Genomic DNA, 15495 nt, shown 5'->3' with positions numbered 1-15495 from the left:
AGAATATCTGCATGTGAATGTTAAAAACTGCTTAAAGGGACAAAGTTAATAACTCTTTATTTTATAAATGTCATTATTCTTGGACATAAATTACATATCCTATGTCCCATACTATACCATGAGATTATTCTAGGTGAAAAATGTTTCACTTAACTATCTTTCAGGCTCATAAAATGCTCTACTAAAAAAAAAAAGTAAGTCAGAATGAAATCACATTAATTTTACAAAGTGCCAAAGTAATATTACTAAATGCCAAAATTCATATGTTGAACAGCTAACCCCCAAGCTAATGATATTTCAATGTGGGATCCTTAGATTAAGTACTGAGAGAAGAACTCTTATGATTGGATCGGAGAGCTTTTGTGATTGAGATTGACGATCCCTCATTAAGAGACCTCCGAGAGCTAGCTATCCACCTCCTCCATATGAGGACGAAGAGAAAAGTCACCATAGTGGTGGGGAATTTGCCTAGCATGTATTAGTCCCTGGTACGATGTCCAGAACCACAAACAAAGAAAAACAAAATAAAGAAGCAGGAAAACAAATAGAAGCTCTCTACTTTATCGTATTTTGTTAAATCAGCCTGAATAGACTGAGAAAATAGTTATTATACTTTAGTGAAACAAATAATTTGTATTTATTTTGGAAATTTTGCATAAAGAGTTGGACCATTTCCAGTAATCTGATGATCTTAGAAAAGCCTTTTCTTTCTGGCACCTTACTTAGTGCAGTCATCCATGAAGCTAAGAAACGACAATATATCATCCGCAAAATCCTTTCATGAAGGACACTGTGAGATCAGCTGTTAATGGACAGCTGCCTTCTGTTGGCATGGCATGCTTCAGACCAGGAATCCTGGGAACCAGTTGTTGAAATTCTGAAATCAGGCACAGAGGGGACCTGCTGAGGGAGCTCAGCACAGTCCTGCTTTCCTTCGTCATTCTGACTCTCCTCTCTCACTGCTACAGGGCAGCCTCATGAGGCCCAATGGAGAACAGTACAGAGGTGACTGAGTTCATCCTGGTGGGCCTAACAGATGACCCAGAACTGCAGATCCCACTCTTCATCCTCTTCCTCCTTATCTACCTCAGCACCCTGGTTGGGAACCTGGGAATGACTGCGCTGATCCTGCTGGACTCCCATCTCCACACTCCCATGTACTTTTTCCTCAGTCACCTGTCCCTGGTGGACTTTGGGTATTCTTCAGCTGTCACTCCCAAGGTCATGGTGGGTCTCCTCACAAGAGACAAAACCATGTCCTACAATGCTTGTCTCACCCAGTTCTTCTTCTTTGTTGGCTTTATCACTACAGAAAGCTTCCTGTTGGCCGCCATGGCTTATGACCGCTATGCAGCCGTGTGTAGACCCCTGCACTACACCACCACCATGACCACAGCTGCCTGGACTCGTCTGACGGTGGGCTCCTACATCTGTGGTTTTGTGAATGCCTGCATCCACACTGGGAACATTTTCAGACTCTCTTTCTGCAGGGCCAATGTGGTTGAGCACTTTTTCTGTGACGGCCCTCCTCTCCTGGCTCTCTCATGCTCGGACACCTATGTCTGTCAGATGGTCATTTTCTTTGTGGTGGGTTTCAATGACCTCTTTTCCATCCTGGTCATCTCAGTCTCCTACCTGTTTATATTTGTCACCATCCTGAGGATGCGCTCATCTGAAGGACGCCAGAAGGCCTTTTCCACGTGTGGTTCCCACCTCACTGCAGTCACCATCTTCTTCGGGTCAGGCATCTTCATGTACTTACAGCCCAGCTCCAGTCACTCCATGGGCACTGACAAAATGGCGTCTGTGTTCTACTCCATGGTCATCCCCATGCTCAACCCACTGGTCTACAGCCTGAGGAACAAGGAGGTCAAGGGTGCCTTCAAGAAGGCTGTGGGCAAGGCAAAATCTTCTATGGGACTCATAATTTAGTTGTGTAGCATCTGTAATGACACTAAATCATTGACCTCAAATGTATGGAAAAAATATTTGCTTATCTAGCCCACCTATTTCTAATTTATTTTTTAAAAATATGAGGCCCCAAATAATAGGTTAGAAAGAATCATACAGCAACATAAAATTATTATTTAAAATCTTTTCAGTAAACTTGCTTATCCAAACTTCCACATGTGCGTGGACACTCGTGAGTACATATAAGCACTGGGAACGCATATTTTCATATTTTCATGTAGCGCACACCTACAGATGGAGAAATTTGTTCAAAACATACACAGATAGTTAATTTGACATCAATGATAGTTAATTTGACATCATTCGGGGCTATACACTTCCCTCTTATTGTACTGCATAGGTTTAGGGAGGTGGTGTTTCCATTTTCCTTTCTATCAAGAAATTTTTAAGATTCTTCTTGATCCACTGGCTGTTCAGGAGTATGTGTATAGTTCCCAAAGTTTCTTGTTAATATCTGGGTTTATTGCATTGTGGATGATTCTGCTTTTTTAAAAACTTGTTGAGACTTGTTGTGTGAGCTACTGTATGCTGTATTCTAGAGGAGTCTCCATGCACTGTTGAGAAGAATGCATATTGTGCAGTTTGGGATGGAGTATTCAGTGGATGTCTCCTCAGTCCAGTTGGTCTAGAGTGCAGTTTAATTCTGCTCTTTGATTTTATGTCTGGATAATCTGTCCATTGCTGAAAGTAGAGTGTTAAAGTCTCCTAATATTATTTTATTGTGTTCTAGATCTTCCTTTAGGTCTACAAAATTTTGTTTTATATATTCAGGTGCTCTGGTATTTGATGAGTATATATTTATAATTACTTTTTCCCCTTGTTAAATTAACACATTTATTATCACATAATGATCTTCCTTCTCTCTTTTTACTGCTTTTGATTTTAAGTCTGTTTTATCTGAAATAAGTATGACTACTCCTGCTTTCTTTTGGATTCCATTTGTATGGAGTGTCTTTTTCTGTCAGTTCACTTTCAGTCTATGCTTATCCTTAGAGATGGAATGAGTTTTTCATAAACAGCATATGGTTAAGTTTTTATTTTTACCCATTAAGCCACTGTATATATTTTATTTGGAGAATTTGATTCATTTACATTTAAGGTGATTATCAAAAATTAATATGTTCATATTTAACATCTTGTTACTTGTTACTTGTTTTATATTTTTATTGTGATTCCTCTCTTTTACTTTTCTTCTCCCTCGTAGATTCACTACTAATTCTTTTTATTTTTATCTAATTAGTTATTGATGATTTTTATTGTGTTTTGATTTGGTTTCATATGCTTTTCAGCTCAAGGATTTGTTTGATTTTTTTCTAATTACTTCAATCTCTCAGTGAAATTACAAAGTATACAGTCATTTCTCAGTCTTCTTATAGCTTGCTGAGTTTTCTTAAAATAACTATTTTGAATTTTCACATGTTGGTTATTACAGGATAAATTTCTATCAACTTAATATCAACTTATATTTATTAGATGAATTCATGATTCCCTGAAAGTTCTTAATTTTTATTGATGTGCAACATCTATTTCAGACCGTGCAACCTGTTCCAGACTTTGTAATCTGGCTTTGTTACTATGCTTCCAGAAATCCTGAACAGTTTATTTTCTGAGCCTATAGTCACTTCTACTACTTCAGCACTAGATGGTGCCCTAAGTAAAATTTTACCATGAGTCTGTAGTTGGTGTATTGTTACTGTTTCAGCAACAGAAGGTATACCAAATCCAAGTTCAAAGGTATAGCAAATCCACAGTTCATATGTTGTTCAGAATGAATTCTAAGAATACCTAAAAAGGGAATTTATCTCTGTCCTTCACCTTGGGCCAAAGTAAGTCCATACATCCTGGCCACAGTCACCATCCTGAGTTCTGCTGAGGTGAGATTCTGCCTGACCCTGGGCATTGCCATGCAGGAAGAAGTCCCAGTCTCCTATATAATGATTTAACATGTAAATAATTCTTCTTCATCAAAGTAATTACTCTCTTCATATTGCACTGCCTGAGGATGGAAAGAATGGGGTGGACAATCAGTCCCATGGCCACCACCAGTGTTGAGGCAGTTAACTTTTCATTGCTGTGACAACTATATAAGAAGAAAGAAAAAACAACAACTCTGAGGATGAAAGATTTATTTTGGCTCATGGTCTCAGAAGTTATGATCAATGTTTGGCAATACCCATTGCTTCGGGCCTGAGGTGAGGCAAGACATCCCCGGAAGGGCATGACAGAAGAAAGCTCAGCTCATGACAACAGGAAGCAGAGTGAGAAATAGGAAGACAAAGATATAGTCTTCAAGGGTTTGCCCCAGGTGACCTACTTCCTCTAAACATGCTCCATCTGTTGTGGGTTTCCACCACTTCCCTACAGATCATTCAAATAATTAATTCATCAAATGAATCAATCCACTGATGAAATTAGAACCCTCATGATCCTATCATTGGCTAAAAGTTCCACTTCTGAATGTTGCTGCATTGAAGACCAAGCTTTCAAAACATGAAATGTTGGAGAATATTTCCTATCAAAACAACATCATTCTGCCCATGGCCACCAAAAACTCATGCCCATCTCACAATGCAAAATGCATTCAGTCTCTCTCCAAGAGTCCCATAGTCTTAGCAGCTCTAGCATTTCTCAAAAGTCCAAGCCCAAAGTCTCCACTAAAACTCAAGGCAAAGTCTTAGCTATAAACCCTATAAAAATCAAAAAGTGAGTTACATACTTCCAACATACAATAGCACAGAGTAAACATTCCCATTTCAAAATGGAGGAACAGGGGCATAGAAAAAAAAAGGGTGGGTCCAAAGTAAGACAAAAAATTTAGCAAACAAAACATTAAGTCCTATAGTTCCATGTCAGGTATAAGGGATATTTGGTGGCAGGATGTGGACACAAAAGGGCTGGAGCACCCTACCTCCATAACCTTTCCAGTAACAGCCCACATAGCTTCTCTATCGGGCTGGCTCTGCTCACTGCCTAAATCCTTCTTTGGCAGACATTCCACATTCCTGGCATCTCTAAATTCCTAGTGTCTCCATTGCACCTTCTGCTTCACTCATTGCCTCATACATCACCCTTTCAGAGGTTACCCTCAAGAAATCTGACCCTGGGGCACGTTGCCTGGTCTTCCAGGTCTTCCTTTGAAATCTCACTGGAAGCCTTCATGACCCAGTGCCTCTTACATTCTTCATGCCTACAAAATAAGAACCACATGAATGAAGCCAAGGTCTACCACCAGTAGGAGCAGTAGTTGATTCTCTTGGACCATAGCTTCAGTGACATCTGAGTGCCTAGATGACTGAGCATGGTACACTAAATCCTGAGTAAACAACTTCCTAGGTACCCCTATGGGAGGAGAGTACCCTGGGGTCTCTTCTCAAAGCAAAGTCTTTCAAACAAGTTTTTCACTTTTATACCTATGATCCAAGTGGGGTCTGGATGAGTCCTGAGATGCCCTGAAGTCATTATCTTTCCTATATTGTTTCTGTGCAAAATACTTAGTTTCTCTAATGGCTCTGGTTTCTTCTGCAACAACATCTGATTTTCTGGCCAAACTGAAAGTTTTTCAATCTTTCTACTCTGCTTTTTGATCCTGATTATCAGTAAACCTGTATAAAGACTACCATACGACTCCTAAATGCTGTGCTTCCTTGAAATTTCCTCTGCCAGATTAATTAGTTCATCACCTTTAATTTGACCAAAAACAAACTGTCAGAATATTGAGAAAATGTCAACAAATTCTTTGCCAAAATATGATATGTGTGGTCTCAAGTCCATTTCCCAGGAGAATACCCACTCCTATCTGAAACTGCATAAGCACAGACTTTACTGTCCACATTCCTATCAGTATTTTAATCATCTAAACTCACACCAGAATTGTCCATGAAACTTCACTTGCAACATTCTAAGAATTCTTCATCCTCCATCTCCAAAACTTTTCAAATTTCTCCTGTAAATTAGTTCCAAACACTTCTCAGTTTAATCACAGCAATGACCACATTTCTCAGTACCAGTTTTGGGTTAGTCGGTCTATTGTCACTGTGATAAATACTTGAAAAAAAAAACAACTTTATGGAAGAAAGACCAAGTTCAGCTCATGGCTTTATAAGTTTTGGACCATGGTTGGCTACTTCCATTACTTTGAACCTCAGGTGAGGCAGAATATTATGGCAGAAGGAAATGGCTGAGGAAAGGTGCTCAGTTGGTCAGGATGGGAAAGGACAGGGACAGAATATGCCAAAAGTCAGGCTGCAAGTGACCTGCTTTCTACAATCACCACCATTTCACCATTTGTTAAGTAATTAATTCATTAAATGGATTAATCCATTGATGAGTTCAGAACCCTCATGGTCCAAAAGCCCCACCTTTGAATTTTGCTGCATTTGGGATCAAGTTTTCAACATGAGAGCCTTTGGGGGACATCCCAGATCCAAACCATAACAACTGCAATTCTAGGTCACACATGAAGCTCAAGGTACACCGAGACCAATGCAGCACAAGGGCTGGATTAAGCCCATCTTTCTATGGCCTGCATGCTGCTGTCATCTAGTCACGACCCACAACTGCCACAACCAGCTATCAGTCAATCTAACCAGGAACATGGTCTCCATCTGCACCAGGGTGGGACCAGAGGCTCCAATCGTTGTCATTGACCTGGATACAGGGACCACCAGGATTCACCTAGCATCATGTTCTCACACTGATCTGGCACTGTAGGGTCTTTTGCCTGTGCCTCTGTCCCACCCCAAGCAGATACTATGATGAGATTAGAGGGTGCATGAAGGCAATCCTTTAATAGTCTAGCTCATGTAGGTCCAGAGGCTTGATCCACTGGCACTGGCCTGAAGGCAGGGGCCATGGGGCTCTGCCTGGTACTGTGTTTCACTGTGTAGGTCCTGATATTAGTTTCAAACTTAAGGCCTGGATTTAACTCCCTCCCCCTCCTCCAAGCAGGTAATAGCTCTTCTAGTCTGCTTTGCTTGGAGTTGAAAAAGGGTGAATACAAGGGACTCTTTTCTTCCTGACGTCCTTCAATGTGTCTTTTCTTGGTATTATTTTTCTAAAACCAGGTTTTGTGGTCTCTCATTTGATTTCCTTAGCACTTGAGAAGGTAATGTCATGGTGAATAGCTGTTAAAATTTATGTTTCTGTGGTGAGAAGAATGTTGTAGGACCTTAGTTGACCACCATCTTACCCTATGTGGCTTAATTTGCCCTATTCTCCAGCTCTGCAGGATTCTTGAAAGCTAACAGAATTGATAACTAAAAACAAAAAACAGCCTACAAGACACTGAAGTGAGAAAAATGTGTTAGGAGCCTCCTAAAATGCCCCACCCCCAGAAAAACGTTTCTATTTTATCTACCTAGCAGCTCTCCAAAAAGTCCCACTTATTCAGAAAGTCAATAATTGTATCTTTTCTCTCATATACGGTAGCCAGAGAGGAATAAGGGGAGAAAGATGTGGGAAGGATAAGAAAACAGGAGACACCAGTAGAGTAAATGAAAGGACCAGGGGGAGGGTGGGAAAGGGGAAACACTAAGGTCAGAGGTGCCGTCACAGCGACCCCAAAGAAAAAGGTATTTGTGTCTCTTGTGTGGTTATTTCGAGCAGCCCAGTTAGCCCAGTTCAACTGGAGTGACCCCTGAGCCTTTTTAGAGAACAGAAACCTGGCAATTGGTGTCCAACATGGGCCGAAAGGTCTGTGTCTTTAAGCTGCCAGGACAAAAGTGACAAATGCTGGCTCCTAAGGGAACTCCAATTTAAATATTAAAGAAAGTTGTGAGTTTGGTAATTCTCTCCTGCCGCAGTCTGGCTGGGCACAATTCAGGAGCCACTTGTCAAAAGAAACTAACTTTATTTTTAGAACTACAAACGCCAAGCAAAACAGCTCCAAAGGGAAAAACCCTCAGAGCCCAACTGCCACCACCGGCTTCCACAAGCCTCTCACCACACAAACCACTTCCCCTCCCACAATCCTCCTGCTCTTGAGGCCGATTGGCTGGGTCGCGTGGGCGGAGCCAAAGAAGTCCCCCAATGAGCAGTTCCGTAGTCTGAAGGGCAGGGAAACAGCCCAATGAACATGACCGCAGAGGAGCCAATCAGCTAGATGTTGCTGGGGCCGCTGTGAGCCAATCATCAGCTGGCAGTCTGAAGGGCAGGGAAACAGCCCAATGAACATCACCGCAGAGGAGCCAATCAGCTAGATGTTGCTGGGGCCGCTGTGAGCCAATCATCAGCCGGCAGCTGGAAGTTTGCTGGGGCCCCTTTGGCTGTGGCTCTCAACACTCTCCAGAAGTTAAGCATGTTTAGGATTGCAGAGTATTGGGGGCAGAATTGCAAAATGTAAGTGATTAGACAAAAGGAAAATCTATGACGTTAAAATTTTTAATATTGGGGTATAATTGTAGAGACTCTAAATAAATATGGTTATTAAGATGATTGATGGGCTAGGTTGTTGAGTCCTCTCCATGGAAAGAGAGCTTTTGTGAAGTTTTTAAAAAATTGTTTTTGTAAATGCTTAAAAAAAAGATTTTTTTGGCTTTTATATTGTAGAAGTTTGCGCTAGGAGAGTGAGAAAAAGGGAGAGAAGATGTTGTGATGTATACCTGGAGAGAAATAAATTTCAATTTTCTATTGTTTTTGTCAATACTCAGAAAGTATGTACTGACCTTTTTTGCTACATGATTGTCCTATGAATTAGAATGGCTGTGACTCAGCCGCTGGGGACAAGAGACTTTAGCCGCTGCTGCTTGCTGCTCTCTATGGGGTCCTAGCCCCTGAGGCCAGCAGTGCTTTTAACCCTTAAATGACTTGACCTAAATGTGAACACAGACTAGCTTAAGATCTGATGGTAATGCTGGTGTCTGCCGCTAAAAAACTTTTGGAGCACCCACGTACCACAGAAAAAAGTGCAGGATGCAGGAGTACACAGGCTGCAACCGCAGGACGCAGAGACAAAACAAGCTGCCACCGCAGTAGGATCTTGGCCAGGTGGGGGAAATTCAAACAAAAGCAAACAAAATGCAATCGGCTAGGAAAACTTGGGGAACTTTTGCCCGACAATTGGCAGCGGACTCCATGTTGTTTGCATCACCATGGTAACCACGGATGCCTGGCAGGAAGAGGGGGCTTCCTGGTCCCACCTCCCACAGTTTCGCCGGCTTCCGATTGGTTCTTCCACAGTCACTCAGACAGGACTTCTAGTCCCGCCTTCCAGCCGCTAACCTGTACTACTGTGTTTCAGATTTCTACCGGAGCTGCTCAGAGCCTGTATTTTTAAGAATGCAACTTGTATTGGGGGTAAAAAAATGGGAGTTCATAACCCACTTGAATCAAATGTATGGAAGATGATATGTCATGAGCTTTGTAATGTTTTGAACAACCAATAAAAAAAAAAAAAACTACAAAAAAAAGAATACCTACCTGTAAATGCTAATGAAAGATATCTTTTTCAGACAAAATTTAATTCCACAGGTTTCTACGGTGCAGCCCTAAATTTAAGTTAGTTCTGAGTTAAATAACCTGACTTTTCTTTATAGTTGTGTTACTAAATAATGTTCTATTGATGAGAGATATCAAACATGCTTGTTTGTATTTAACTTTAATTTTGGATGTTATGGGGATGCATTTGCTCACCACAGGAACAAAGCCGGCAATGTTCCTGTGATGACCAAAAAATCCTTATTCTCATTCCTGACTATAAGAAATATATATATATATATATATATATATACAAGGATCTTATTTCAGTTATATCAAGTGACGTCACATAAAAGAGTGCACTCCTAAGTAAAATTAAATTAAAATGGATCCAAGTATTTTAAGACCACGTGGTTACATAAAGTTAATACAATTATAATTTATGTTCTTATTCTTAATATATTTTTTAGATATTTAGATAACATATATTTGTTAATCTATAAAATAATTAGCACATGTCTAATTGTTTAGTTAATATATATTTTCCTAATTGTTTTTCTTCAACAGAAAACCCATAATTTATATGTTTTATACATACAATTATCAGATACAATCTTTTAATTACAGATATTTGAGATAAATGTATTTACTATAAATTCACTTTTAAGTAAAAATACAATCTTTAAGTAGTTTCTAATTCTCAAAAGTTATTGTTCAAACTCATAAGATGATAAACAAATATAATTCTGTCTACAAACTATCTAAGGATTTTAATTATATTTTCATTGATATTTCGTATCAAAGTACAATAATTTGTTTATAGATTCTAAGGTTTTCAAAAATTGTTCCAAAGTATAACCAGAAAAAAATTCTAAAAGAAAAAGATGCTTCAACAAAGAGAAAACACACATTGGATCCTAAAAAGAAAAAAAAAATCATCTTTGGATAAAACAAGGTCTTTATATTCTAGATTTCAATGATAAAAGTATTTTCCTAAATAAAAAATATATATATATATTATTATCTAAACAGATGATGCAAAAAGTTAAAACAATTAAAAAAGAGATTTATATATACTGGACTGACTATTAAAATTTTAACTGATTAATTCAAGGATATTTCAGGCTATTTTCCTAATTTGACTATACTAATGTGAGCTAAGATTTTGTCCATATTTTGACATGATAATGCCTATTAAAATGTTAAGTTTATTTCCTTAAAGAAAGGTCTTTATTGCCTAATGATTCTTGCTGTTTAAAACAAAGATTAATTTTGGTAAATAAATTCATATCCTCAATTAAACACTAAATATATTAAACTGCTAACTTAGATCCTGATTTTGACAATTGTTCTTTAAGACTATATTTGATTGATTCTAAGACACAAAAAACTATTGATTTTTACATATTCTGTTTGTTAGATAATTATAAAAATTTAAAAAAAAACATTTTATTAAGGCTAAAGTTCTCCAAATTAAAGTCATATGTTAATTTTAAACAATAAAGGTTACAAACTTTAAAAATTCATTAATATTATGTAAGTTCTCTGAATGGACCTATTATCTATAAAAATATGTTAAGATTTATATAGTGTTTCCTACACTAAAAAATAACCTTAATCATATTTTTTAAAGGCAATTAAGAGATACCTATTTAAAAGATAATATTCTAAAATATAGAGATATTTTGAGACATTCTCTCAAAAGGAGATTGAGGGTTCTTTCTAAATTGTTAGGATATATCGACTAGTCTATATTAAAAAATTATAATAATAAAAGATAAATCTATTCTTATCATTTAAATAGTTATACTAACATCTAATGATAGTATATAAACTAATGATACTATGACTTATGCCAAGCCTTTACTCAATTTTATTAAATAAAAAAAAGGGGGGAATACAGGACCCCAGAGACGCACACTAGATTTTACAAATATTTTAAAGTTTTTTTCTTAAATTGTAATATTGGGAGTCTTAATGTTACTGAACATGATTCAGTGAGTTAAATCAGATATCAAAGGAGAGTTTAAACCAGTCATTATAATAATGACTGAGAAACCTGGCTCAGAAAGGTATCCAGCTACAGAGTTTACAACCATGCAGCTTCATGAGCTTGTCAGGTAAATAAAAATTATGGAAAGACTTGTATGGACCCATTTCCCAGGTCCACCTTTAATGTGTCTTGCAGTGTGGACTGGAAAGTCCACCCATGAAACTAGATTAATTGTCCTGACTGTAATGATACCTATATATTGATTCTATGCTAAACAGACTGTCTGGAAGTATCTTTTGAAAAAAAAGACAGTGTTGAAATAATGGATTGTTCCGCATCCGTATGGATGGCAGCTATGGACCAGATGTGAGCCAGTTCTCTATGAGGGATCATGCCCTGAGTCTTAGCACTGCTTTCCTCTTTATCTATCTGTGTCTCTCGGCTTTGTCACAATGTTACTGTTTGTCTGTCTATGACCTTTCTCCTTCCTTCCTGAATGCAGCCCCACCAGCCCAGTGCTGTGAGCTGGGCCCTCCACGGAGAAGAAACCCGAGTTTGCTGATCCTAGGGTAAATGCTGGCGTGGAGGCCACGGGGGCATTATCTATCAGGAGACAGAGAGCCCTCTCAGACAATGCCTTGCACACTCCACATCACCCTGTTTGGCCCCGGAGGATGGCTGGTTAGTGAATGACAAGTAAGATTCTTCAAGGGAGGGACAATCTAAGACAGGCACAGTCGCAGAGGGGCCATCAGGAGAAAACTTGGGGCCAACAGAGGTGAGGCACAGAATCTCACCCCCCCACACACACATCTATGCAAAGGCCTAATTCTTCTCCCCTTCTGAGAGAGGTCTCCTGCCCCATGGCTGCTTTACTCCCCACATCCAGCTCAGATCAGAACCCAATTTGTAGAGACCTAGTCAACAGGGATTGCCTGCTCACCACAGCAGGAGACAAATGCAGCTACAGGAATGGGCCATGTCTGGATGCTTTTCTCTTTCTTGGTTCCCATTTTTTTCTATGCTTTTCCTTTCCTTTCTTTTCTCATCAGGGTTCTCCTTTGACAATAAATTTAATAAAGAGGAGAAAATGTTGGAGTAGCCTTATAAGTTTCCTCACAGTGTGGTTACATTAGGCAGGAGATGAGTGGCTTATGGATATTATCTTGCTTGTGTATGATTGATGGGCACACCCCACTTGAACCCTATAACACTTGTGTGCATTCCAAAAAGAAACTGAGCTAATGGACATCGACTTGAGGTTGGTTATTAGCCAGTTAACACCAGCTCCCGTGACTGAGGTAGCCAAAGTAGCCGAGCAACAAATTGACCACACCAGTGACAGAAACATATGCTAGACAGCAGATGAAATACCCAAGCCGTCCAATTAGGATGGACGTTAGTGACTAAGACTACATTTACCTATATGGACAATTGTTGGGAAGATTATTAAAATAGATTTTTCCAAGAGTATTTATATTACTGAGAGACCTAATTAACTCCTTAAATGTGAGGGTTAAGAGAAAAAAAATGAGAAATACCCTGTAGCCTGTAAGAATATAACTGATTGCATCATTAGTTACTGCCAGCTAATATTTCAGAGCTATAATATGCTGAAGTTAATATTCAGGCTTTAAAACAGGTGTATGTCAAGTAACCAGACCTAGGCAAACTGCTGGTCTCATAATCCCTGAAGTGACTACTTTAAATATTATTCCTTGCTTGTTCGATTGCAGCCTTTGTGGCTATGTCTTATAACTTACAATGTATGGATTTTCTTAATGTATGACTTAAATTACTTCCAAGATCCTTCATGGTCAGATAAGTGCTGATAGAAAGATGAGACTAAATAATGATGCTCTAGAAGACAATGTAATGAATAGTGTGAGTGAGCCCTCTGCTCTGTGGTTTATGGAGAGGCCTAATGCCATGGCAATGAAAATGTCTGTCACTATGGCCAAACACAATGCATCCCAATAAAATTGGGAAAAGATTAAGAATCTTCTGGTGAGTGTTTGGCGAAGTAATAATAATCCGGATTATTGTGTTGATTGTGTTAATGAAGATGATGTTTTCTACTAATTGTGTTGTGAAGATGATATGTTTTCTACTAATTCTTTTTGTATTTCAATAGCAGATTGTGATGACCTTGGGCCAAGAATCAAGTGACTGAAAGAATTTCCCAGTTACATTCTTTTTTTATATATTAAGAAAGGGGGAATATGTGGGAGACCAACCTTACACGTGACTGAGTCACACTCCCCGGCTGGGTGCTGAGGTGCTCAGTCACAGAAATGTGGTTGGTGTCTCGTGCATGGGTGTGTCTTGCTACAGCCCCGTGGGTGAAGCTATGCTCACCTGTTCCTTTGTAATATAACTCCTTGCCCTGCTCAGGATAGAATCTTCCATGGAAGTGCCTGGTGTGTGTCCCCTTCTCTTACTGTGCCCTTGGGTGTGGCCTACCCAGGTATCAGTCAACCTGCTGACAGTGGACATCATGAAGATACTCAGCCCCCTGAAACCTGACCCCTTGCCTCATTTGAATAGCTTCCCTCAATAAAAGGGGTCAGCACGTGCTCTTGCTCTATCTCTTTCTGAGGACCCTTAAGGTCAGAGGAGCCGTCACAGAAACCCCAAAGAAAAAGGTATTTGTGTCTCTTGTGTGGTTATTTCGTGCAGCCCAGTTCAACTGGAGTGACCCCTGAGCCTTTTAGTCGCGAGAACAGAAAACCAGCAGAATGATATTAACCAATTTGTGTTTTTTATATCATGTGTATGTCTGAATATTTAGCAACAAATTCCACTGTGATGTATTATTAAAATGCACCAAAATATGGAAAAGAAAGGAAAAGTCCAATTATAGTTTGTCTTTATTTCACTTAACTCTTTTCACTCATTAAAAAGAGCCTTATTCTTGGGCATATATCAAAGTTTTGAGTAGCAATTATATACTATTGCAATTTCCCAAAGATGTAAATATCATTTGGATCAAATAACAATCTGATGAAAAAATCTAAAAGAAAATTTCTGGAGAAATTTTAAATTCCATAGAAGGCTTTGAAAATCTCATATGTCATAAAAATCACATGCCTGTTCAAAGATTCCAAGGCATTCCAAGAAAAAGGCCTGGGGTTTAATGTTGGGTTTTTGGACCCACTTTGAATCTAGGCTCAACAGGAAATGAAGATCATGAACTTGAACGTCTGGATCATTGAGAACATGTTCCAATATGTATAGAGAAGAATGAGAGAATTCATGGCGTAAAGCATTTAAGAAAGCATACACAGTTGTTAGCCAATCTCTGTATTAGTCAGGTTTTCAACACTGTGACCAAAATACCTGACATAAAAATTAAAGGACAAAAGATTTATTTTGGCTCACAGTTTCAGAATCTTCAATCCATGGTCAGCCAGCTCCATTGCTTTGGACCTGGGATGAGATAGAACATTATGACAGAAGAATGGCAAAGGAGGGCTGCTCAGCTCCTAATAACCAGAAACCAGGGAGAGAGAGAGGGGGAGAGAGGCACTAAAGGCAAGATATTCCCCAGAGTACATCCCCAGGGACACCCCCTTTTACTTCGTACACTTTGAACACCTCCCAATAATTCTTTCAGATTACGCCTCCTTAAATTGATTAATCTATTGATGAGGTCAGAACCCTCATGACCTACTCATTTCCAAATAGCCCCCTCTGAACATTGCCACACTAGACACAAAGCCTTCAATGCATAAAACTTTGAAGGACATTCCAGGTCCAATCCATACCATCCACTAAGCCAGCTGAGTAGACTTCAGTGGGCATACCAAAGGAAGACAGAATTAACATAAGTGATCCAGAAAAACTGCTAAAGTAATTGGTGACTTTTAACATAAGTAATCCAGAATAATCCTTTCCTTCCAGGGAAGGAAGACATGATTTTCAGAATACGCTACACTTTACTATCTAAAATGCTGTTTTGTTTTAAAAAGTGAATCACATAAAAAAAGAGAGAGAGAATGAAAAACACAGGTTTAAAAAATAGTCCATATAAACTATCACAGAGAAAGTCCAGTATTGGACTTAGACAAAGAATAATCTGAGATACACAGAGCTATGTTATTATGCATCCCATATAA

General features: G+C 38.9%; 1 protein-coding gene across 1 annotated transcript; it reads left to right on the top strand.

Moving 5' to 3' along the window:
- Window positions 1-987: 987 nt before the first annotated feature.
- On the top strand, window positions 988-1932 carry LOC113195102 (olfactory receptor 5B12-like). Its single transcript, XM_026406518.2, has one exon. The coding sequence runs from the start codon at window positions 988-990 to the stop codon at window positions 1930-1932; it is 945 nt and encodes a 314-aa protein (XP_026262303.2).
- The last annotated feature ends 13563 nt before the right edge of the window (window positions 1933-15495 follow it).

The sequence above is a fragment of the Urocitellus parryii genome, chromosome 4 (assembly GCF_045843805.1).
Source record: "Urocitellus parryii isolate mUroPar1 chromosome 4, mUroPar1.hap1, whole genome shotgun sequence".
Taxonomy (NCBI): Eukaryota; Metazoa; Chordata; class Mammalia; order Rodentia; family Sciuridae; genus Urocitellus; species Urocitellus parryii.
Note: the sequence above shows the minus strand (reverse complement) of the source record. Positions and strands in the feature narration are given on the sequence as shown.